General features: G+C 42.9%; 1 protein-coding gene across 3 annotated transcripts in view; it reads right to left on the bottom strand.

Moving 5' to 3' along the window:
- SDHC (succinate dehydrogenase complex subunit C) overlaps window positions 1–25097 on the bottom strand; it is a 35617-nt gene extending 10520 nt beyond the window's left edge. The window contains exons 1-4 of one of the 3 annotated variants that reach the window (XM_042924499.1): window positions 25036–25097; window positions 19498–19554; window positions 18020–18121; window positions 8372–8433 (exon numbers count right to left, since the gene is read on the bottom strand). In XM_042924499.1, coding sequence (XP_042780433.1) covers window positions 8372–8433; window positions 18020–18121; window positions 19498–19554; window positions 25036–25055 — 241 coding nt within the window. In that variant the 5' untranslated portion in view covers window positions 25056–25097. Of the gene's footprint in view, window positions 1–8371; window positions 8434–18019; window positions 18122–19497; window positions 19555–23945; window positions 24202–24694; window positions 24713–25035 lie in introns of those variants that run through there. The other 2 variants (XM_042924500.1, XM_042924498.1) reach the window with 2 other exon arrangements.
- Between the last annotated feature and the right edge of the window lie 490 nt (window positions 25098–25587).

The raw sequence follows: 25587 nt of genomic DNA on the forward strand, positions 1-25587 counted from the left end.
GCAAGCGTGCATGGGTGTGTGCGTACAGGCGAGGGGCAGAGAGAATGGGGGGACAGGGGATCCAAAGCGGGTTCTGTACTGACAGCAGAGAGCCAGATGTGGGGCTCAGACTCCCAAACCGCTCAGTGACCTGAGCTGGAGTCGGATGCTTAACTGACTGAGCCACCCAGGAGCCCCAGAAAAAAAAAGCCCTTTTTAAAAGAACAGAAAGGCAGCCAGCCAACACGGTCTCTCCTCTAATTATACATAGATTGGAATTTGTGTGATGATCCCCAGATCTCCCTAACCTCCCAAAAACATCACTTAATTTTTTTTTTCTGATTACAAAAATACATTGCAAAGAACTACAACATTATAGAAGAGTATGGTTTACAAAGGTTCCCCATAATCCCACTACTCAGAGATCACCATTTTGTGTATATCCAGAGACACTGTGTCATTTCATGTCATTTTCATATCAGAAAAACACCACCTACTGCAAATACCATTATTGCTACAGCCATCGTTCACTGAAAACTTACATAATTATTTAATCCTCCGAACCACCTGAAAAATTAGTACCATCTTCACTTAGCAGTGAATGAAATGAGGTTCAGAAACATGAAGAAGTGTATCCAAGTTTACTTAGCATCAAGTGAACGGGCTGGGATTTGAACGCAAAACTCAGATCCTTTCCACTAACACCACACTTTTTTCTTAAGCACTTATAAACTCCTGACTCGTAATTGTTTTTTTAGACTTGCTGGTGTTTCCATTGTTTAAAAAATACTGATCTTGAAAAAATTGGCTCGGGGTTATGGAGGAGAATGGTGTCGAGAACAACTGATTTATTTTGAGACATTTGTTTGCTTTTGAATTGATTAAGCTGACAAAATTCTATGACATTCATAGAAGCAAAAGCTGAAGACGTTGCTGTTCACATCCCAGGATTTCCATTAGTTTTGACTCTGGAAGGTTATCCCAGAGTAGGTGGTGTTATTCTAAGATGAGGCAGCCTGACCAGTCTGGTCTTCTGGGAGGGGAGTGTTGCTATGAGCGGCCATTCCTGGGACTCAGCAGTTAGACTGCTGTCACATGGGGTGCACAGACCAGAGCGGAGTCTGTCTGGATATCCTAGGCATACGTGTGCCTATCAAAGTTTCGGATGAAGGTTTGCACTGGAATTCCAAGAACAGTGGAGGGGTCCTGTGACCTTCTAACTTTCTATCCAGACCAAATCTATCCAAAGATCCTTGAATCGTCTTGGGCCATATCTTCTCAAATCTTCTCAAACTCTCTCAGTTCATGGTACCTCAGTGTTTTCAGTAATTTTTTTTAAGGGTACCCCTAAGCCAAAAGAGATACCTAACAGTTTTGTTTCTTAACTAATTAGATCCAAACAACTCAAGTATTTATGTCCTGACAATTCAGCAGCCATCTGGAAAAACAAAAAACAAAAAAACTATTCACATAATGGCAAGAGGAATTTTCTTTTTAATTTCAGTTGTCAACAACCACAATGACTTACTAATGGGATGTATACGCTGTTGGATACTGCACAACTTCTCCAACCCCGGCTATCAGACTGGCCGTCACCGTCATCATTTCCAGGTCCACAGATTCTCACACAGGCCAGGCTGAAGGATCAGCCTTTCAGTGAGAGACTGCTTGCGTACACGGGCAAACCTCTGCTCAGGCAGTCGGCTTCCTTTCTGGAAAAGCCAAAGGCCTTACGTACAGACCTATAGGTAATCAGTGGAACTCTGAAGTGGCTGCTTTTCTCTTCTGGGCTTGGCATGAGAGGGAAGGGACATCGGTCACCGATTCTCAAATGTGGCGTGTTATGGACACAGCAGGAATCCTGGCCACTGAGGCGGCGTGGAGAAAGCAGCAGCACAACCTGTGCGGTAAGACAAAGGAGTCCAGTTCTTACTGTCACTACCGGCCACTTACTCCTCACTTCCCTTTCTGCTTGTATTCATGCCAGTTAGGATGGTGAGAATTAAATTAAATACTAGACGTGAATTTCCTAACACAGGCCTGGTGGCGATTATTATTTCTGTGAGTGCTGGGGATACTTCCGCACCGTTCAGAAAATGTCTCATCATCTGTAGCTGAAGAGCTTGTTCTCGGCCTTTCCTGCTCACAAGTGCTACGGTTCTGTCCTCGCATTACCAGGATGAAATGGCCTGGCAAAATCGATGGTCTCCAGAAGAGCAAATGCTTCTCCGAAGGGTTTTACTTTTTCTCAGTGCAGGAACACTCCTGCCGCCGCCCCCTCCAGAGGCTGCAGGGAGGCCGACAGGCACAACAGGACACGATGGATGAGATTAGTGTGTGAGCACTTCGGATACAAGAACAATCAGGTGCTGTCACCAGGGCTGGGTGAACCATCACGTCGACGGCTCCGGCAAGGCTCTTGCACGGGTTTCCGTTCTCATCTGCAGGGACATCTGCAGGGGCGTGCTGGGAAGAAGGGTCTGAAAGGGCTTCGGATGGCTTCTGGAAGCGGCCACAGGACTTGCTGCCAACCTGAGGGGCTCTGTATGTAGCGCTTTACTGCAGTGCAGCAGGCCAGAGCTGGTCCCCACAGCCCAGGGAAAGCACCACTTAATTTGTCTGACTGATTACATGGGACAACTTCAGTGGCTTTGTTTTCCTAATTTACGTTGTTTAGCTGTTAGAGGAGCCCCCCCCTCGGGCACTGAGGTCATTGGAGGAGAGGCTATCACCAGCTTCCTGGTATACTAGGCATCAGAGGGGAATTTGGGAAATCGCATATTTGGTTTCCTCTCATATATTTTTTTCACTTGTAATGAGGAAAGCTTTGGCCAAAGTCACTTTTGACTGAATTAACTGATTGATATTCCTTGTTCAAAGATGTGCTATGGTAAGAAATATATATTTGGTCTCTCCCCCTAGTTCCTGGCACACCAGTCCTGACACCTTTGGAACTTCTAGAGTGGGAAGAGTGTCTTGGGATGACCGGTGGCTGGGGGCCCCTAGACAGCTTCAGGATGGGGGCTAGTTGCCAGAAAGACCCAGGCAGGGATGGAGGGTTGGAACTTCCATCCCCGCCCCCCACATCTCTGCAAAGGAGTGGCTGGCGCTTGAGCTAATCACCAATGGCCAATAACGTGATCAATCCTGCCTAGGTGAGAAACCTCCATAAAACCCCCTGAACGACAGGTTTTGAGCTGCTTTCAAGTTGTTGAACACATCAGGTGCAGAAAGGGTGGTGTTAGAAAAACCCACAGGCCGACCATGGTGACGCTTAGGGCAAAGCAGCAAACCTAACTTGATACCTAAGCTAACTGCAGTTTCAACTTCCCAGCAGTGTAACCAGTCAACACGGAATTTCCTGGTCAATCTGAGCAAATTTACCGATAGGAAATTTACTGATAGATACCTTCCATGCCCCTCAGGAGGGCAACCTTGCCTAAACAATGCATTCCTTGCTAATAAATTCCTTTCCTTCCTTTCCTTTTTTTTTTTTTTTTTGAAGATTTTATTTCGGGGGCGTCTGGGTGGCTCAGTCGGTTAAGCATCTGACTCTTGATCTCAGCTCAGGTCATGATCTCACTGTTCGTGGGTTCAAGCCCCACATCCGGCTCTGTGTTGACAGTGCGGAGCCTGCTTGGGATTCTCTATCGCACTATCTCTCTGTCCCTCCCCTGCTCGCTCTCTCTCTCTTTTCTCTCTCAAAATAAATAAATAAACTTAAAAACATGTTAAGATTTTATTTTTAACTAATCACTATACCCAATGTGGGGCTCAAACTCACAACGCCAAGATTGAAAGTCACATGATCCACCCACTCAACCAGCCAGGAGCCCCTCTTTTTTTTTTTTTTTAATGCCTTCTCTCTACCTTTAAAAACCTTTCTTTTGTTTAGCTCAGCAGAGCATCTCCTTGCTAAAAGGGATGCTGCCCAATTCATGAATCAATTCATAAAGCCAATCAGATCCTCATTTTTACTCAGCTGAACTTTGGTGTTACTTTAAATATACCAGAGAGGGCATGGGAGCTCCACGCACACTGACAGCCCCCCAGTCCACCCCTATAAGTTGTCCTACATTCCTCTTCCATTTGGCTCTTCTGAGGGGCATCCTTCATTTAAAAAAATCACTAAATGTAAGTAAAGTGTTTTCAGGAGTTCTGATGAGCCGTTCTAGCAAATTATCAAGGGAGGGGTCATGAAGACTCTGATTTACAGCCAGAACCTTCTATCTAGTGTTTAATTCCCACAATCCTAACTAGGCATTAATACAAGCAGGAAAGGAAGTGAGCCTATATAGCACCTGGTTAGTGACACATCGGGAACCGAACACAGATCTGTCCTACTCTCAAAGTTTACTCTTGTTACTTTGTCTCCACTGCCTCGGTGACTAGGATTCCTAACACATTCGAGAATCAATGACTAATGTCCCATCTCATGACAAGCCCAGAAGACAAAAGCAGTCATTTTCAAGTTCCATTAGTTACTTTAGAAATCTGTAAGGCCTTTGGCTTTTCTAGAAAAGAAACGGACTGCCTGAGCTGAAGGCTTGTGTATGCATTCAGGCAATCTCTCACTGAAGGTCTCTGACCTGACCCGTATTTCCTAACAACCCCAGACCTTCAGGACCATTCCCACACCCCTCTGAGGTCACTGTAAACTTCATTTGCAGTCGCAATTCCTCTGAATACCTGCTATTTTGCACCCGCCCGGGCTTCTGCTAAACTCATGGGGTTTCCGGTGGTGTTGCCGCATCCTGACTGCCTCCCCCAGCCTCACTCTTGCTGCAGCTTCCGCTACCTGCCACTCTCAAGGGACTGACCTGATCGCATCAAGACTGTTATACCATCCGTCACTACGAAAAGCCATGAGTGTTTTACTCCCTACTGCATCTAAGCAATGGAAGAGTATTACTGGCCATCTCTTCCCATATTTTAAAGTATTGTTTACGAAGTCCCTTTGCAATAAATTCTATTTTAAAGTCAAACTAGCGTCATCACACTTTTCGGTTCAACATGCTTTTCACAATTTACATATTGGCTGCAAAATCTCTACAGTGGATTTGTCCCAGCCAGCCTGTCCTATTACTGGAATGAGAACAGGAACTTTTCTTTCTTTCTTTCTTTCTTTTTTTTAATGTAAAGCTCTATGCTCAATGCGGGGCTTGAACTCACAACCCCAAGATCAAGAGTCAAGTGCTCTACTGACCGAGCCAGCCAGGCACCCCAAAAACAGGAAACTTTTATGACTTCCAAAGATCTACAGGATCAAGTTCCAACTTGTCCACACGGCAGTCAAGGTCCTTCACTGTCTAGCACATTTTCCAGCCTTACCTTCTGCCACTTCTCCCGTAAACACTACTCTCAAACAACCAGACCCAGTCATCACCATCCAGTGACTCTGGACACTTCCCAACCCCTAGGCCATAAGGTAGTTTCTCTGTTGGAATGTCCTCCTCTACCACCTCTTAATGAACTCTCCTCCTCATCCTTCTCTCAAGCTCTCCAACTCCTTCACAGATGGTCTCTCTTCAGGGACCCCATATTTCTATTAAAAAGTTATTGCAGAGAATTATATATATTTATTAATCTTACTCCTTAGACTCCTCTGCCCTTGAGGGTAGGGGCCATTACTATCACTATTTAATGTCTAATGCAAGCAGGAGGTGAACTAGAAGGCAGGAAAAATGAACATTTCTGAAATGACCACTATGAGCAAAATGACTTAGATGGTTGTATTCATTTAGTAAACAGAGATCTACTAAGCACCTACTGCGTGTCTGCCAGTGGGTATGGAGGGTAAAGAAGGTACATGCAGTCCCCACTCTCTGTAGAGTTAGCAGTCTAATAAAAGAGACAGATTTATAAAAAGTAAGCAAACAAAAGAATTACAAATATGTAATAAAAGCTCTGAAAGAGGCGACCAGTGCAATAAGAACTATGAAGGAACAGTGCTGGAAACATAAAATTAACAAAAGAACTAGAACTGGAAACTCCTTAATTACAGATGGTGGTAGGCAAAGTACTTTTTTTTTTTTTTTTTTTAGGGGGGAGAGAGAGAGGGAGGGAGGGAGGGAGGGTGGAAGGGAGGGAGAGGGAGAGAGAGATGAAATAAATGAATCCCAAGCAGGCTCCACACTCAACACGGAGCCCGATGTGGGGCTTGATCCCATGACCCTGGGATCATGACCTGATGATTCTGGTCAATGCAATCATGCAATGATTCTGGGGTGAGAAAGGCTTTTGCTCATTCAAAGGAATTCAAAGACCAGTGTGGCCAGAGCACAGGAAGCAAGGGGAGGCAAGGCCAGACGAGGCAGGGCACTTTATGCCATGGTGGAGATTTGAATTTTAATCTAAGCGCAAAGGCAAATGCAGTGATAGGGTGACTCTAAGTGTGACACGATTCAATTTATTTTCATAAGGTTTTGTTTCTCCTGCTGTTAAGTGAAGAACAGATTGGAGGAGAGCCACAAGAATGCAAAGATCACAGATGCTGGGACTGACTTCATTTCAGGCCAAGTTCACCATCTGGTCCAATGCACTTCATCTTCTAAGAGACCGCTGCCATTAAATTTATCATACTTCTCATTCCTGTTTTTGTAAGTCAACATCCAGAGTGTGGTTTCTTGAAATCCCATCAATTCTGGGAGAGGCATTAATAAGATGCTCATTTTAACAAGGAATAAAACTGAGGTTTAGAGAGCTGACCGGGTTGCCTACGTCACCCACCTATTGAAAATAGGTTCCCTTCCAGTTTTGAATGGACCTTCAGCATTTGAGGGAAACAGGAGAACTACTACCATACACACAACAGCCACTACGTTCCATCCTGGAATCAGGGGAGAACGTTAGGGATAAACTGGATACGTGCTGATGAATACAAGGTCTTTCAAGGGGGTAAAGATAGGAAAGAAGTAAGTTACTGCTAACTACGGTTGTGAAAAAAATATGTTTCACCGTTAGCTATGTTTGGCAAACGAATATTTTTTAATTAGTATGGTCTATGAAAGAGTCAACATCCTTTGTCTCATTCAGTGGTGATAAATACACTGAGATGAAAAGGGAAACTAAAGCCTGATAAACTGCTCTTGTTCTTTCAATGATTTTTAGGATTAAATTTGTTCATCAACACCACCAAACTAAGCATAAAGAATCAATCTAGCAATTATAAGATTCAAAGTAGGCAGAAAGAAAGTAACTGTGAATTTACAGCTAGCATAACCTAATCTTGAAGTCTGTTATATTATTTTCAGTCCAAGTGGGTTAAAAACCGGAAACTATACACAGATTCCAAGACAATAGCAATCATCCTTCTACCTGGATTCCATCATCCCTTTACCAACCAAAGGAATGATAAGTAGGGATGATAATATCCGATCTTAGGTAGGAGTTCCTATCCCTACTTGATTACCAACAAAACAAATCTGACTTTGAACGGCAAAGACATGGCATTAGCTAATTTCTGCCAATGTCTTAGCAGCAGCTGCCTAAATACAGGGTCCCTACACTTGAGCCAGCAGTCCCACTGATGAGCACTTCTGTAAAAACACAGTCTACAGGAGTCCAGGGGGGCGGTCCCTGAAGAACATCACAGAAAACAAAAATATGTCCATATTTCCTGTACCAGCCAGGGAAAAATTTAAAATACAGCTGATCCTCTTGTGAAGTATCTCTCTATTGTAGAAAGATGCATCAGATCCCAAAACCTGATTAAAATCTGCATCCTTCCTGCCTGTAATAAACCTGACTACCTGAAATGGATGCACTAAGACCAGCATACAATTCATACCACGTAAGTAAATAAATAGACATTCTGGGCCGTAAACCAAGATTTTGCGAGACTGGAGAAGGACTTGGTTTTTTGGGCCTAATCAATTCTAGGTGATACAGAATGGGTGCTAAAGCTGAGTTTCTGGAAGAATAAGGTTGATGACTAATCTCGGACGGTGTTTGGTCAATGTGTAGTCGGCCCACACATCTCTATGACATTTCTACCTCTGTTCTCTGTAATTTCAATAAATATATAATAGTGTGCTAGGGATAGGAGCGCCTAGGTGGCTCAGTCGGTGAAGTGTCCGACTCTTGATTTCAGCTGAGGTCTTGATCTCAGGGTCATGAGTTCAAGCCCCATATTGGGCTCCTCGCTGGGTGTGAAGCTTACTAAAAACCAAACAAACAAAACACCTGGCTAAGGAAAGAACATAAGCTTACTGGGAACTCATGATGAATTGTTAAAGGAACAAATGAACAATAAGCTTAAATGGACTCGTCATTTTCTCTAAATCAAGTTGCTGATTTGCACAGGAGGGGGTGCTAAGAGACACAGAAACAGCAAAGTTCTTCAAAGTGCGTGTGCCGGTGTGCACGTATGTGTAAATACACGTGTCCATACCTGCACTCAAGGCCATACCAGTACCACGGTGGCAAATGGACATCGCCATGGGAAGCGACCAACTGCAAAGAAATACACAAAGGCAATTAAAAAAAGGAAAATATGACACAATAGAGAGTTCATTTAAAAAAAAAATTTTTTTTAATGTTTATTTATTTTTGAGAGAGAGAGAAAGAGAGAAAGAGAGAAAGAGAGAGACAGAGCTCAAGAGGGGAAGGGCCAGAGACAGAGGGAGACACAGAATCTGAAACAGGCTCCAGGCTCTGAACTATCAGCACAGAGCCCCATGCGGGGCTCGAACTCACGAACTGCAAGATCATGACCCGAGCCGAAGTCGGACGCTCAACCGAGTGAGCCACCCAGGGACCCCGATACACAGTCCATTTTGGCGAAGAGAAGATAAACTACTTGGATATAGGCACTATTTACATATAAAAACGAAAACAGCTTTTGCATTCTTGTTTCCACTTTCTAGTGTGAATACATGAAAACTGATTTATTTCAGGAGAAGCATCCCTCCCTTTCACCAGAAGGAAACTCCTCCTTTCCTAAGAAGGAACAATATGGGTGGGTCAAAGACGCCAATTAAAGTTGCATCAAGTTAGAAAATAATCACTAGACTACAACCACCTGGGTCTTCCCTTGCTCTAGTCACAAGATTGGAGGAAAGGGAAAACCAAGTGAGTTTTGTTTATCTAGTTTCACAGAACACACAGTCACCCCTGAACTCTTACTATATGCCCGTAAATATTCCAATTGAGCATACCATTTACTCCCTGATAAATTACCTATCCCAAATTTTTAAATCCAATTTTTCTGGATTTAGTGTATGTTTCCTAATCCACGGTAGTTTTGAAATACTTTGTCATCAAACCCCTTTCTAAATCACGCTCTGAATCATTAATCTGCCAAAGCGTTTCCACAGAAGGACAACTAACACTGCTATATTCTGGACCTGGTTCTCATGCTCGAGAGAATTGGTTAGTGAAATGGAAAGAACAGAAGTCTTTGGATAAAGTGAACGTTCACCCTAGAAAGTCAGCTTAGATAGGAAATGCTGAGCCTACTCAGACCATATTTTCAACACTCTAGAGGGAAGGTACCCAAGCAAGTTGAAAAAAATCTCAAAAAGAAATTCTAACTATGTAATGAAAATGGTCACAGTAAGAAAGGAGTAACGTCCAAAGAAACCAAAAAAACTGGCTAGACACCACTCTGCTTAACTCAGACTTAACAGGATAAATATAAAAGGCAGAAGAAGAGCCACATAACAAAGGACAAGCAGAGAACAATGACATAATTTGGTTAGATAAATCAGGAGACTAAAACCCAGAATGAGCTGAGGCTTGCAAAAATGTCAAGGACAACAAAAAGGGGCTTTTAAAATTGTATTCAGGGAAAGAAAGCCTCCTAACTGGGATGGACAATTTTATGTTAATAGATGACAGAGTACAAAGCAGATTGCTCAACTATTTTATTTGTCAAAGAGCATGATTATCAGACTGAAAAAGACAGAACAAATATTGATTTGAGAGAACTGAAAAAAACAGAGGTGGGGAAATTGTAAGACACTGCTTAGCATTCCGAATGCACTTAGGGCCCATGGCCAGTGAATGAAATCCCATGACTGAAAGAGCTACCCGATAAAACATGAGCACTGCTCTGGTATTTAGACATACTGAAGTGGAAAATGGGAGTGATAGGAGAAACTGCTGAAGTCAAATGTTACCCTAATTTTCAAAAATGGTTAAAACCATAGCCTGGGTTAGCTTAGTGCTGAGTAGGTAAAGGAGATTTTATTTCCCAAACAACCACAGTCCTAGTTCCAGTTTCACGTGACCTTCCAGAATCTTGTCACTCCTTATAACTCCTTGTAACTCAGGCAAGTAAGTGTTTAGCCCTTTGAACCTTCACGACTGACTCCCTCAAGAAACAGAATGTAGCAGAATGGACATTGCGTTACTTCCAGAACACACTCTCTCCTGCTAAGAGGAAGCCCAAATAGCCTATGCAGAGAGATCACGGAGAAAGACTCAGGTGGAGAGAAAATGATGGTGCCTTTAGAAGCCAAAATCAACCCAAGACATAGGAGTGAATGGATCTTCAGATTAATTCAGCCCCGGCCTTTGTGTTTTCTAGCTGAGGCCTAAATATCACAAAGACAAATCATTTCCACGATTTCCTGTTCACACATTAAGTAAGAGTCTAGTATAGAAAATCAAGATTGTTTTAATTCATTTACAGAAAAGATAATCACTAAGAGCCACTAAAATTTTCCCTTAGGAAAATTTTTTTTCAGGACATGAGATCCCTTTGAACACAGATGATATCTTATTCATCTCTGTATTTCCAACTCCTAAAAGAGTATCAAGCACACTGAACAATCAACAAATACTTGATTTGAAATGTATTCATTTTATTTCCTTTTTGGACTGTTAATAGAACGCTAATCAAGGAAAAGCTAGAGACCTAGGATATATGAGTTTCAGCATGTGACTTAACAATCGTGCTGCAAATAATACCATCGACAAAGTAAACGACATTTCTCCAAGGAAGATATACAAATGGCCAGTTAGTATACGAAAAGATGCTCAAAGTCACTCATCATTGGGGAGACACAAATCAAAATCACAACGAGATACCTATTGTTAAAAACAATAAAGAATGAGCGTTGGTGAGGATGTAGAAAAATTTGAACCCTCAGGCAGTGTTGGTGGGAACATAAACCAGCGCAGCTCCTGTAGGAAACAGTATGGCGGGTTCCGCAAGAAATTAAATCATTACCATATGTCCTGGCGGTTCAATTTCTGGATATAGGCCTACAAGAACTGACAGCAGGGATTCAAAGAGGTATCTGTACACCGATGCTCATTGCAGCATTATTCCCAATAGCCAAAAGGTAGAAGCCACACAAATGTCCGTGGACAGATGAATGGATAAGCAAAATGCAATGTATACATACACCAAAGCATCTGTTCAGCCTTAGAAAGGAACAGAATTCGGACACATTCTACAATATGGATGAACCTAGAAGACATTGTGCCAAGTGAAAGAAGCCAAGCACAAGAGGACAAACATTGTATGATTCCATTTCACAAGGCACCCAGAGTAGTCTAATTTACAGAGACAGAAACTCAGTGGTTAGGGGTTGGTGCTGGCGGCAGAGAATGGGAATTATTGCTTAATGAGTATGGAGTTTCAATTTAGGAATATAAAAGGATTCTGGAGATGGATAGTGGTGATGGTTTGTACAACAATGGTGAAGACATTTAATGCCACTGAACTGTATATTTAAAAATAGTCAAAATGACAAGTTTTGTGTATTATGCATATTTTACCACAGTAAAAAAAAATGTTAAAAAATAAGACAACCCAATTAAACAAATGAGCGTAGGATTTGAATATTCCTTTCTCCAGAGAAGACATACAAATGGCCAATAAGCACATGAAAATCAATAAATGGATGTTGGAGAAAAAGTGTGCTTGGATTTATTTCACATGACTCAAGGTAAAACCAGAGCCACTGGATAGAAGATATAAGTTGTAGCAACTTCTGCAGTGCGTGGGTGGCTCAGCCATCAGACTTTGGCTGGGATCATGATCTCATGGTTTGTGGGTTTGAGCCCTGCGTCGGGCTCTCTGCTGTCAGTGCCCTGTCTCCCTCTCTCTCTGCCCCTCCACTGCTCACTCTCTCCCTCTCAAAAATAAACATAAAAAATTTAAAAATATAATAATAAGTTGCAGCAACTTCAATAAAAGAAGGGTCTTTCTGATAAACAAAGAAATGCCCAAACTGGAAAAGGGCGGTAGGGAGTTCCTTGTATGCTAGAGGGGTATAAGCCCAGGCAGAGACAACCATGTGAAAATAACGCAGAAGAGATTCACTCATCAGGTACAACCGTGACTTTTAAACTTCTTTTCTGTTTTTTTTTGGTGAGCAGCACCTTTCTTAAAATGCAAAAACCCAATACAGTGAAACCTTGGATTGCGAGTAACTTATTCTGCGAGTGTTCCGCAAGACGAGTAAACATTTCCAGTAAATTTTAACTTCATAAACGAGCGATGTCTTGCAATATGAGTGGAACATCACATGATCCCAAATGAGACAACGGTTCCTCTCTCTCTCTCTCTCTGAAGGATTGTGAGTGATAGTCTCCCATGCTCAGATGCTCAGTCTCAGGCCATGGTGTTTGGCAGAAATCGGTAATTTTTTTCAGATTGTTGGAAGGTGCCCACACTGGCACCACTGTATTTTTTGTCACTTCAAAGCACCTATGGGCAGTCCTTTGCTTTTCCATCCAAGAGTAAGCTTAGGAATGCTTTGCTTCATTCTAGGTCAGGCTGCCTGCCGATATAGACCTTTTCCTCTGCTGCCTTATTGCCAGTTACATTAAATACAGAACATGACAAGAGTTTATTAATACTGTACTGTAGGGGCGCCCAGGTGGCTCAGTCGGTTGAGTGTCCGACTTCGGCTCAGGTCATGATCTCACAGTTCATGAGTTCAAGCCCCACACCTGAGCTGTCTGTGCTGACAGCTCAGAGCCTGGAACCTGCTTCAGATTGTGTGTCTCCCTCTCTTTCTGCCCCATCCCCACTCATGCTGTCTCTGTCTTAAAAATAAATAAAACATTAAAAGAAAAATTAAAAAAAAAATACTGTACTGTAGCCAAAATCCATTGGTGATAGTGAAAGACGTCCTACACAATAACCCACCTCTCTCTTGTCTCCCTCCCACCAGCCATGAAGGTTTGGAAAGGAAAGTGCAGGTTAATTTTTCTTTATACTTTGTATTTTCTTTATTATTTGGTATTATGTTACAGTATTATAATCATTTCTTTATGAATATTTTTGGGCAGGGGCGCTTGGGTGGCTCAGTCGGTTGGGCGGCCGACTTCACGGTCCGTGAGTTCAAGCCCCGTGTCAGGCTCTGTGCTGACAGCTCAGAGCCTGGAGCCTGTTTCAGATTCTGTGTCTCCCTCTCTCTGACCCTCCCCCGTTCATGCTCTGTCTCTGTCTCAAAAATAAATAAACGTTAAAAAAAAAAAAATTGAGTATTTTTGGGCTGTAGAACAAATCATCTGAGCTTCCATTATTTCTTATTGAGAAATTCGCTTTGACATACAAGTGTTTTGGATTACAAGCATGTGTCTGGAACAAATTATGCTTGTAAACCAAGGTTTTACTGTATATAAAACAGATCAAAGTGAAGTTGCTTTGGTTACCCAGGGCCGGGGCCCACAGTGCAATCTGCATGTTGGCCAGCCACACACAACTACCCACAGAAGCTTAGTGGAATATCCAAAGTCCCAAGGAACATTCTTAAAACAGTGAGGTTGGCTCAGTCAGTAGAGTGGGAGACCCTTGATCCTGGGGCTGTGAGTTCGAGCCCCACATTGGGTGTATAGATTCCTTAAAAAATAAAATCTTAGGGGTGCCTGGGTGGCTCAGTCGGTTGGGCATCCGACTTCGGCTCACGGTCCATGAGTTCGAGCCCTGCATCGGGCTCTGGGCTGACAGCTCAGAGCCTGGAGCCTGTTTCGGATTCTGTGTCTCCCTCTCTCTCTGACCCTCCCCTGCTCATGCTCTGTCTCTGTCTCAAAAATAAATAAATGTTAAAAAAAAATTTTTTTTAAATAAAAAAATAAAATCTTAAAAAACAAAAACAAAAAACACCAATGAGGTTGATGAGGAAATTAAATGTTATGGCCCCTTTCATCTCTAAGTTTCAACCCTAAGTTTTAAAAAGTTTTCTAACATCCTTTTCAGTGGCTCTTGTTCTCCTGATAACTTAAGCCCTGTATACGCTTTTGCTTTGATAAATTGATGCAATTTAGTGAAATAAATAATACTTCATAAAGTGCTACCTTGACCATTTACTCCCTCCCATGCCTCCTCCAAAAAACTCTAAAGAAGTTAGTAATAGAAAATATGATTTCATAAAACATAAATCAGACATCTTTCCTGGACATATCACCTTGGAAACAGCCCCATGCTCTCTGATGCTTTTTTCCCCCCACAAGTATGTCTAGAAGGTAGTGAGAGACTCACGCCACCAGCTTACTAACATTCGTTACGTGACCCAAGCAAAAAGGCCAGGGCTTTAAATACGGATTCAGAGTAATTTGAGAAGTTCTTCATCATTATCATTTTTCCCCAAATATTTTCTCTCTTAAAAAAAAAGTTCCACCAAGTTGCAAGGCTTAAGATCACCTATTAGTCTCCTTCTGTTTTAGAATGCCCAATTTCTGCAATCAGAATTATTTCTGGAATCTGGCTTGGAAAAAATCTGAAGGGTTGTGGTATTTGCGGAGGTGGTAAAGAAACGGCCAGCCTCCCTGGCAGGAACCCAAGTAGAGAGGGTAGCGGGGCTCCAGCTGCTTTGCTGCATGAACTGGAAAGGAGCAGACCTAGAAGGGTTTTTCTTTGAAGACACCAGCTTACCAGTTATCGATGCGACTTCCGAGGACAACGGATGAACAGCTACAGATGCATCTGTGTTTATGTATACACTCACACCTACACAGACACCTGCATTTGCATCCACACATATCCTAGCTCTGTCTACTGAAAAGGCCCTACAAGCAATGACATCCTGGTAGCAATGAGCACATCTAGCACCCAGATCTTGATTTCGCAGGAGCCTTCTTGAAGCACTCCCACCGGCTAAGTGTGGGACAATCTGAACATCAAAATAAAGGAGAGTAACAGTGTAACCCTTTAGGCAGAATAGGCACTGGGAAATAAGAACTATGTATCTACACTGTCTCTCTTCCTGGTTCTTGACACAGAGCTCCTAAAACCCTTATCAACTCCTTAGAGATAGGAGGGCTAGGAACATCTTTTGTTCTAATATTTGGTCTTTGACCCTGATTCCTGACACACAGTTCCTAAATCCCTTGGAATTTCCTGGGCGGTAAGAGCGTCCTTTGCTCTAATGAGGTGACTCTGGGTGGGGGCTGGTTACCAGAAAGACCAAGCCACGGTTAGAAATGTGGAACTTTCAGGTCCACTCCCTCTTTTTCCAGGGAGGGAAGAGGGGCTAGGGATTGAGTTAATAATTGATCATGCCTACGTGATGAAGCCTCCGCAAAAATCCCAAAAGTAAATGGTTCAGTGTCTCCAGGTTGGTAAACACAACCACATGTCACGAAGGTGGTGTACCTCAACTCCATGGGGACAGAAGCTCCTGTGCTCAGAACTTTTCTGGACGTAGAGGTGCGTCAAAGGGTACCTCATGGTTGATCTGTATCATGTGTAGTACCCTTTATGACGAACTAGTAAATGTTAAGTAAATGTTTCCAGGTTCTGAGAGCAATTCTAGCAAATGATTGAACCTAAGGAGGGGGTAGAGAGAACTCTTGATTTATAGCTGGTCAGTCAAAAGTACAGGACTTGCCAACAGGCATCTGAAGTGGGGGACAGCCTGTGGGACTGAGCCCCTAACCTGTAGGCTCTGCACTAACTCCAGACAGTAAGCGTCACGACTGAATTCCTGGATACCCAACTGGTATCCGCAGAGATGGAAAACTGGTTGGTGTGGGAAAAACCTCCACACATTCGATGTCAGAAGTACCAAGAGCAGAGAGGAAACGAGGTTGTTTTTCCTTTAGTTGGTGTCATCACAGTAGAAAAGAGTTTTTCCTTTTAGGATTCCTTGGGTCTGCACCGATAAAGTATGCTTCATCCTATTAATTTATTTATTACAAATAAATCTAGAAGGGATGATGGAATTAGAAAAATTACAATCTGGCAACCGTCACAGTAATAACTCATTGTAATAACTAATAAATGATGATAAGTACCATCAACATGGTGGTAAAAGTCTCCCCACAAAATAATGATCAATTATAAGCACACTATCTTTATTCATTAACTTTACAGAGAAACCGAAGCAGACACATTTATTTATTAATGTTTATTTATTTTTGTGAGAGAGCGAGCACGCACGCACTCTCAAGTGGAGGAGGGCAGAGAGAAAGAGAGGGAGACACAGAATCCGAAGCAGACTCCAGGGTCCGAGTTGTCCACACAGAGCCCAACGTGGGGCTCGAACTCACAAGCCGTGAGATCGTGACCTGAGCTGAAGTTGGACGCTCAACCAACTGAACCATCCAGGTGCCCCTGGTGATATAACTTTTATCATTAGTTAAAATGTGTCTGCTTAGGGCACCTGGCTGGTTCAGTTGGTTGAACGTCCGACTTCGGCTCCAGTCGTGATTTCATGGCTCGTGAGTTCAAGCCCTGCGTCGGGCTCACTGCTGTCAGCATGGAGTCTGCTTTGGATCCTTCGTCCCCCTCTTTCTCTGCCCTTTCCCTGCTCACGATATCTCAAAAATAAACAAACATTAAAAAAAAAAAAGAAAGTTGACATCACCAGTAACAGGATAAATCATCATCATGTTTATCCCTGGCCCCACACACTGAGAAGAGCACAGCATCACATTAGAGGCATTCCTGCCAAGAACATCAGGCAAACAACCCAAGCTGAGGAACATTCTAAAAATGTTAAGGTCATAAAAGATAAGGTAAGACTCTTTCCTTACCAAAAGAGATTAAAGAGTTAAAGAGATAACTAAATGCACTACATGATCCTGGATTGGATCTTGGACCTATAAGGGACAATATTAGGACAACTGACAACACTTGAATGAGATCTGACGATTAAATGGTAACAGAGGGTCAAAGTTAACTTTCTGACTGTGAAGGCTGTACTACAGAGTGTCCCTGAATTTATGAAACATGCACTCAAGTATTAAGCCTACTTGAGTAATGAGTAATGATCTTCCTAAAGATGTCTGCATTCTAATCCCTGAAACCTGTGAGTATTTTACCTTAAATGGCAGAGGAGAATTAACAGTTGCATATAAAATTGAGTTTGCTAATAAACTCACCTTGAGCTAAACAGACTAGCCCGGATTATCTGGATGGTACCAACATAATCACAAAGGTCCTTAAAAGTGGAAGAGGCTGGCAGAAGGGAATCAGAGAAGAAATGTGACAATGGAAGTAGGGCGGAAGTGGTGGGAGAAGAATGTCACCCATCACTGCTGGTTTTAAAGATGGAGGGAGGAGGCCACAAGTCAAGGAATTCGAAGTAGCCTCTGGAAACTAGAAAAGGCAAGGAAACAGATTCTTCACTTGAGCCTCCAGAAGAGAATGCAGCCCTCCCAACACCTTAATTCTAACCCAGTGAGACCTGTCAGACTTCCGCCCCACAGAGCTGTAAGATAACAAATGTGCTGTTTTAAGCCACAGAGTTTACGATCACTTGTTACAGCAGCACAAGAGCTAACACAGGAGTAATGGGACACGATCATCTCTGCACTTGATCTTAAATCACTTGGACATGTTCACAAATTGGGAATGTGCACAACAGTATGCAGGAATTGAGTGTATTGTTTTTGCAACATCTATATAAATTTGAAATCATTTCAAAATACTGGTTTTCGACTAATAGAAATTACATTTTGACTTGCCATTTTCCAAATGGTAGTTCTTCAGGATAGATTACCCTCTAAGGCCAGAAGGCAAAAAACAGTCGTCTTCTTATAAAAAAGGCCTGAGCGAAATAATCAGGGGCGCAATGGCCCAACCTCCAGGACCTTCACCCATTACCTCTAGATTCCCTGGTTCCAGAGTGCTCACCTGTAGATAGTGATATGAGGAGACAGAGGACGGTTTAAACCAGCGTTCTTATTCCAGAACCTCTCCATCTCTTCTTTGGCTGTGGTTCCCAAAGGGACAGCACTAAAATAAAACCAGAAGATGGAAGACTTTAAAATGATTAGAAATATACTTGTCTCAAGATTTTACATAACAAAAAGTTAAAATAAAAAAAGCTAAGCTGGGCTGGATGAACCCATTGTATAAAGAAAACATGTCTGTCCAATCCTCTTATCTTTATGCCAAGTTTGACTCAGTTATTAACAACCTCAATCACCCAAGGAAGTCCTAGCAGAGGAAAACTCTTCTTTCCAATTCCCCACCACGCAGGTCCTGCCACAGAAGCTCTACTTCTTTCGTGCCAGGCAGCAGAGCAAGTACAATATTTCAAAATCATTTATATAAATGGATCATCCTTTCCCGAGGGCACGGGTGTGGTCTCATACATCAGCACCACCTGCTCTCATCTGGTTTGTCAAGACTCCCTTTCACATCCTCAAAAATCAAGACCTCAGCACCTCTGAACAGTTTCTTGGGTTTCCCTTGTCAATGGGGTGGATGGAAGCTAAGTGTTGAACAGCTACGTCCAATAATTTATTACATGCCTGTATTAAATACATTCCATCCCCCTCAAGAAAATATAACCTATGCACAGATGACCCATTAATTATAAAAAAAGAAAAAACCCAATAACTTCATAGTGGAAAAATACCTAGCAGACATTCCATTATTCAAATGATCAAAGTTAAAATCACTGACAATGGGACAAATGGCATCACATGCCCTTGATGTGAATATAACCAGGAATATAACATACTTACCTATTACTCCTGCCCAAAATGGGTAACCTGACTCTAATCATAGCAAAGAATCATACAAGCCCAACCTGAAAGGCATTCTACAAAACAACTGGGCCGTATTCTTCAAAAACGTCAGTAACGGGGTGCCTTGGGTGGCTCAGTTGGTTAAGCATCTGACTTTGGCTTAGGTCATGGTATTGTAGTTCGTGAGTTCAAGCCCCGCGTCGGGCTCTGTGCTGACAGCTTGGAACCTGGAGCCTGCTTCGGATTCTGTGTCTCCCTTCTCTCTCTGCCCTTCCCCTGCTGACACTCTCTCTCTCTCTCTCTCTCTCTCTCAAAAATGAATAAACTTAAAAAAATTTTTTTCTTACATAAAAAATAAAAAAAATAAAATACATAGAGCTCTAAGTAAACATAGCAAATGTCTTCCAACTTTTCTGAAAGTATAAAATATTTCCCAAATTTAAAATTTAATATTCTAATCCTTCCTTCTTCTACTACCAGATGAGAAAAATAGTGACCACAATCACTAAATTTTCAGCCAACCATCTACAACTATTTTCTTCCACACATACCCCCCAAATCTAAACAACAACCCACTGCTGTTCCCGAAGGAAAAAATGTTAAGTCATAATAGCCTCCACAAATTTAGAAACTTACTTTCTGATACAGAGCTGAGGACTAAGGTGGGCACGGAGGCAATGACGGCCAACCTGTCTGCAAGATAAGAGAAGAAGGAGTCAATGGAGGGCACCTGGCTGGCTCAGTCAGTGGAGCATGTGACCCTTGATCTTGGGGTTGTAAGTTCAAGTCCAATGTTGAGTGTAGAGATTGCTTAAAAATAAAATCTTAAAAAGAAAAGAGAGAGAGAATAAAGAGCAACACACATTTCGAGATCAATTTCAGTTTATCAAGTTCTCTATTTTTGTACCATATTAGACTTAGGAGTGAAAGGAAAAATTAAGAGTAAGATGAAAACAATGACAGTATCACTGTCCTTGAAATGATTTTTTAGTTGGAAAGCTACAACTTTAAATAACTTGAGAATAGTCACAAATACAACCTACAAATGCAAAATAAAGTTTTAGCCCAACACAAATAATACAAGGTAAAAGAATAATGAGCGTTGGTAACGTTCAACAGAGAAATATAGAATGTGATTTATTTTTAAGTGAGGTTTTAAAGGAGGTCACGGTTAAAAGATAGGGGTTGGGGCGCCTGGGTGGCTCAGGTGGTTGAGCATCCAACTTCATCTCAGGTCATGATCTCGCAGTTTGTGAGTCTGGGCCCGGCTCAGGCTCACTGCTGTCAGCGCACAAAGTCGGCTCCGGATCCTCTGTCTCCCTCGTTCTCTGTCCCTCCCCCACTCACACTCTCTCCCAAAAATAAAAATTAAATGTTAAAAAAAAATTTTAGAGAAAAAAAAAGATTGGGGTAAAGAAGAAGAACAAGAATACAGCTCAGTTAACTGCTGCAAAGGGAGGAACTAAGAAGGCTGAAGAATAAGGGGTTTGTAGAAAGAGGGTCTTAAACATTAAGCTGTCATTTTAGGAACTACGATCAAGTTCCCGACAACACAGATGAATTTCAAGTCAAAAAGTCTGTAATAGGGGCGCCCGGGTGGCTCAGTTAAGCACCTGACTCTTCATCTCAACTCAGGTCTTGATCTCAGGGTCCTGAGTTCAAACACTGCATTCATAGAGTCTACTTTAAAAAAAAAAAAAAAAGTCTCTAATAGTGCAAAAAGTATGGGAACGCAAAGATTTCATGGACCACGTGAAGAGTTGCACCAAGAGGATACACAAGTTTTCTACTAAAAAGTTGCTATTTTCGAAATGCATCAAAACAGTACCAGAACTGCTCCTCAAGCCTAAAACTAAGATGTGCCTGGGCATTCTATGTAAAGAGAGTTTAACTGATCCAGAGAGCACACACGAACTGAAAAATACGACCACTAGGCCCCTCTATTCACATTATCATATCAAATCTTTCCAGAAGTATTTAAGAAAGGTATCAGAGTGAAGCGCTGGGATTAAAATGAAAAATATGTTGCTTCCACAAAAGTTTACTATAGATCCCCTATGCGCAAGGCACCGTGGGGAAATAAAATCGCACTGAGGTCCGACGACCTTGTAAAAAAGCTCACAGTGTCCATCACACCATCGGTATTAGAGGCACAAACGTTTCAAAATCCCTCTGCTTGACACTAGGACAGTGGAAGGGTACGCTATTTGAAGGTAAAATAATCCAGCCAACACTTCCTTCAGCTCCTCTCTCTCTCCAGCCCTGGAGACGAGAGGTGAATGCAGACATTGTGTACCCCAGGCTCCCAGAAGGCAGTGGGAACAAATCTCTTTAATCAATCGAAGTAATTGTGGTTCTGAAGTTCGCAGGACATGCATTCCGCACACCAGGCTAGGTCCAGTCACTCGGCTGCCCAGCAAGAGTTTGCAGATGTGGGCTGGAATCTACAGCACTCTGTCTAATGCTATTGTTTCCCAGACAAATACCAACGTAAGCTTTCCACAAGGCCCTCACAGAAACTAGGTGCGCAAAGTCCATAGCCTTATCTGAAACAGGACCAAAGTAGGTATCGATCCTTGCCTTTTGTGGGAAACCAGGAACTTGGCGTTCTGTGTTATGGCCAAAAAGTAATCGTACTTTGTTTTCTTTTTAATGAACAAGCCAGAACTTACCATTCTAGTTAGCACTGTCCCTTTCTAAATGCATTATACATGTGTACCCAAAAAATGTAATCGCTGTTCAAATCATTTGTGAAACTCTTCTCTGGACTGGGGTGACAACAGAGACACAGGAAGAATATTAAAGTAAAAACTGGAATTCCGGTTCTGCATAAATCATGTAACTTTAGGGGACCACTGAGCTTCAGCTTCTTTATTTGTAAAATGGGACTGAAAAGACCTACCTAATTGGTTGCTGGGAGGATTACATAAGAAAATGGCCAGAAAATCATTCTCCAAACTGCAATTCGGCCCACATGTATAAGATACGACCAGTATTTCACTGGTTTCCCCCAAGGTCTTTAGAATTCACATCACATTCTTTTTAAAACCATCAGTGGTGATAAAAAGATTCATCTGCTGAAAATGGATTTGACTTTTGGGGGGAAAAAAAGTTATTCAAAGCCAAGTCTATGCGATCAAACTAAATAAAACCATTTTTGGTCCAAAACAAGATGCGACTATAATATAATGAGTTTCTCTTATATGACCTCTAAACTTGATCTGATGGTATGCCAAAAAGTTTCAGAAATATCTGGGGTAAGAGCAACACTAAAATAGATGTATAACCTCAAAGAACAGGATGAAGAGAAATCACTTAAAGACAAAAATTCTGATTCATGACTGTTAGCCCCCACCCACTCCCAAACGACAACAGAAGTCATCCTTGATTTTTTTTCTCTCACCCCCATATATACGTGAGGCATCACCCAGTCCTATCAATGCTATCCAGGACTTCAGTCCATTGTTTTAGTCCTTATCCTCTCCATTTCTCACAAAGAGAACTGTAAGAGGAGCTCCTGAACTGATCTCCCTACCATCAGTCTCTTCCCAGTCATTCAATATTACCAAAGCTAACTTACTGAAAAATAAAGCTGATTTCATTGGTCTTCTGCCCAAAGTCTTTTAAGAGTTCCCCGTTGCTTGTAGTGTAAGGTCCACACCGTAGCCAAACAAGGCCCTTCTCAACACGGCCCACTCCAACTCTCTGGACCCATTCTCCTCCAAATTCCCGTCAGCCCCTTATATGTCTGCCACGCTGAGTACTGCACTACACCCAGACAGAGCAAGCCCTCTTAGGACTATGTGCCCTCGCTCATGCTCTTCTCTGATTGGAACCTCCCTCACAGTCTGATTAAACTCATCCTTGAAAACCCGACAACTCCTGGATGGCAACTTCAGTTTCTTTCGCCTTACTTGCTGCCCCTGCCATGCCTCACACCGCTTCTTCGTATCTCTATAGCAACACATATTATGGTACTTAATAATTAATCTATTTATCGCCTCTACTAGACTTTGAGCTCCTCAAGGATAAGACTGGACTGCTCTGTGTCTATAACACCTATGATAATGTCTGACACGTAGAAGAGGCTCAAAAAAAAAAAAAGGTTTGTAAATGAGGTATGCTTATTTTAAGAAGCAGCCTTATATATTTAAAGTTAAGCCTTATTTTTAGAGGGTTTCACAGGTAGTATTTTATATGATGAGCAACGTGCACATAGTTAACAACTCTTGGCGATTTTGTGCCTAAGCGGCATGAACTTTATTAGACAGAAGCCTAGCTGTTCTTTGCTTAGTTCTCCATCTCCGTCTTGGCTTTGGCAAATCATTCCTTGACTAAATGCCAATGGCGTTGCATTACTCGGCTGGTTATTCATTCCTGGCTAGTCTGTGAACTGTTTAGGGAATATACAAAATATAGAGCACTATTTAAAAGCCATGATGTACGGTACTTTGAAAACTAATCATTTTTAGTTAGCCAATTAGCCAACATTAAAAACGTTTAGCCAATACTTCTTTTAAGTGGGCCCAAGTTATTACTATTTTCACTCACAAATGAGGATTGATGACCTTGACTTGTCCAAAATAAATGGAACTAGTGACACTAGAACTAGAATCTAGCTCCTAGGATTTCTTAGAAGGTATTTTTCTTTGAGGCTAAGTTAGCACGTTATAAACAGTTCCAAATCCCTCTAGTGAAATGGAATTAGACTCAGAATTTCAATCAGAAAAAGAAATTGTTGTTGTTTTTTTAACTCCCTATGCCCCCTCCTAAGAAATCCCTTGTGAAAAAAGAAGAGAGAGGCGCCCTTCCCATGAGCTTCAGATTAATACTAATGAAAAAGTCTATTTCTTGGCATTGAATGCTAGCGGTGACAGTCGTACACATCTCAAAATGATACTGTCTGGACATATTTACTGAGTATGATCATTGTCACCTTCCAAACAATAATCCTGAAACTCCTAAAACGAACTGTTTAGAACCAACATGATCATTTCAAGCTAAACATTAATTCTACCAAAAGGCCCCCGACATCCACCAAAATACATCAAGGATTCAAAATCATTCAGTTACGGTAAAACTGCCTGGAATAAAGAGTGCAGTTCTGGCAAGACTGGGGCTGGCAACACCTTAGGAAAAAAAGATACATTTGGAAATGAGAGGGAAGGAGGAAAATGATGGATTAAGATACCCCACTCCTGATCTCAACTCCGAAAGGAATCGTTCTGTCACAGAGAAAAACTAAATAAAGTCCCTCTATTTTTATACTGGGTGTACTGCTGTGGAAAGAGAAATAAGAAGGCATTTGGGGAAATCAGGAATTAAATCTCAACGACATTAAAACTAACTTTCCATAACAAATAGTTTCCAAAAATAGGCCTGGCACGAAACTATGCTGGGATTTGTACCGGGTGTGTCTAAAGTCACTCGAGTTGCCGCGCCTAGAAAGGCTCTGAGTGGAGAACGAGGTCTAGACAGTGGACGGGACAGAATAGAAGAAAATCTAGGATACTTCTCCGGGCGGCGAATGACCTTGTATAGAAAAACTGAGACATCCACTCCCTACCCCACATAGAAAGATAAACTGAAACTGAATTCCCTGGGCCGCTTTAGGACAGTAGAGCGACCGCTATGGGCGCTATTTCTAACCGCCGGCGCGGTAGGGATCCAGGACTCCTGTCCCCTCCCCCAGGGGCCCGTTAGGAACTCAGTGTCCACTCGTTGCCAGCAACTAGTGTCTGCAGGAGTTCGAAGCAAAAGCAAAGTACACCAAGATCTCTCTTCCCGAGGCCCGAATAAGAGCTCGAAGTCGTACGACCGACGGTCCGCTGACCTCGAAGTCCTAACTATTTACTCTCTCGGAGCGTGGCTCTGGGTGCAGCCCCGAACGCAACCTGGGGGGAAAGTATTGAAGCTGGGGGAAGGAGAAGGGGCGACAGCCGCGCGACTCCTCGGTAAGGAGTTCAGGAGGAGATAACGGGCCCGTGACCCCGGGGACCGGAGCAGCTGGGAGGGGAGGGAAGGGGCCCTAGGACGCCAGAGCGCGCGACCTGCGCACCCACGGGCCCTTCCCCCGCCCCGGGACGGTGCAAACAGTCGTCAGCAAGACAGGAGGGGCAGCGCAGGCCTCCCCAGGGCCGCGGACACAGACCCCCAGCCCCAGGATAAAGTCACCTCAACAGGAGCGCAGCCATCTTGAGTTCCGGCCTGGACGGAAGTGACGCACAACGTCTCCGCCACTTGGGGGCGGGGCTATGTCACGTGACGCCTCCGGCTCTTTAAAAGGCTCGCAGCGGTCCACCTCAGCGTTGTTCACGCTTGATTTTTTCTGGTTTTGTGTGTGTGCACGGCTCCCCTCGGCTGGCTTCTGCTAGAATTTGCCAGGGGGTCGGCAGAAATGGCGCTGACTCACACTCTGCGGTCTGCGTTTCACCTGTGAACATATTCATTTTGCTTCGCACCACTGAACTTCTGACTTGCCCTGATTCTTCACCAGGGACTCCAGAATAGTTTCGCTCTCCCTCTTTCCCAGGTAGGCCGGCCGAGGCTCCCAGGGAAACGGGCTCCATCCGTTCTGATGGGAAGCTTCACAACAGAGTACAGAGAACACGAGTTGAGGCCCAAGTTGAGGAAGGATCGTGAGAACTACGTAGACCACCATCCCAAGGCCTGGGAGCCTCGTCTAACCACCTGGATCAGCTCTGTGCCCACAATTCCTGGGCTTGA

Source organism: Panthera leo, chromosome F3 (assembly GCF_018350215.1).
Source record: "Panthera leo isolate Ple1 chromosome F3, P.leo_Ple1_pat1.1, whole genome shotgun sequence".
In the NCBI taxonomy this organism is placed as follows: Eukaryota; Metazoa; Chordata; class Mammalia; order Carnivora; family Felidae; genus Panthera; species Panthera leo.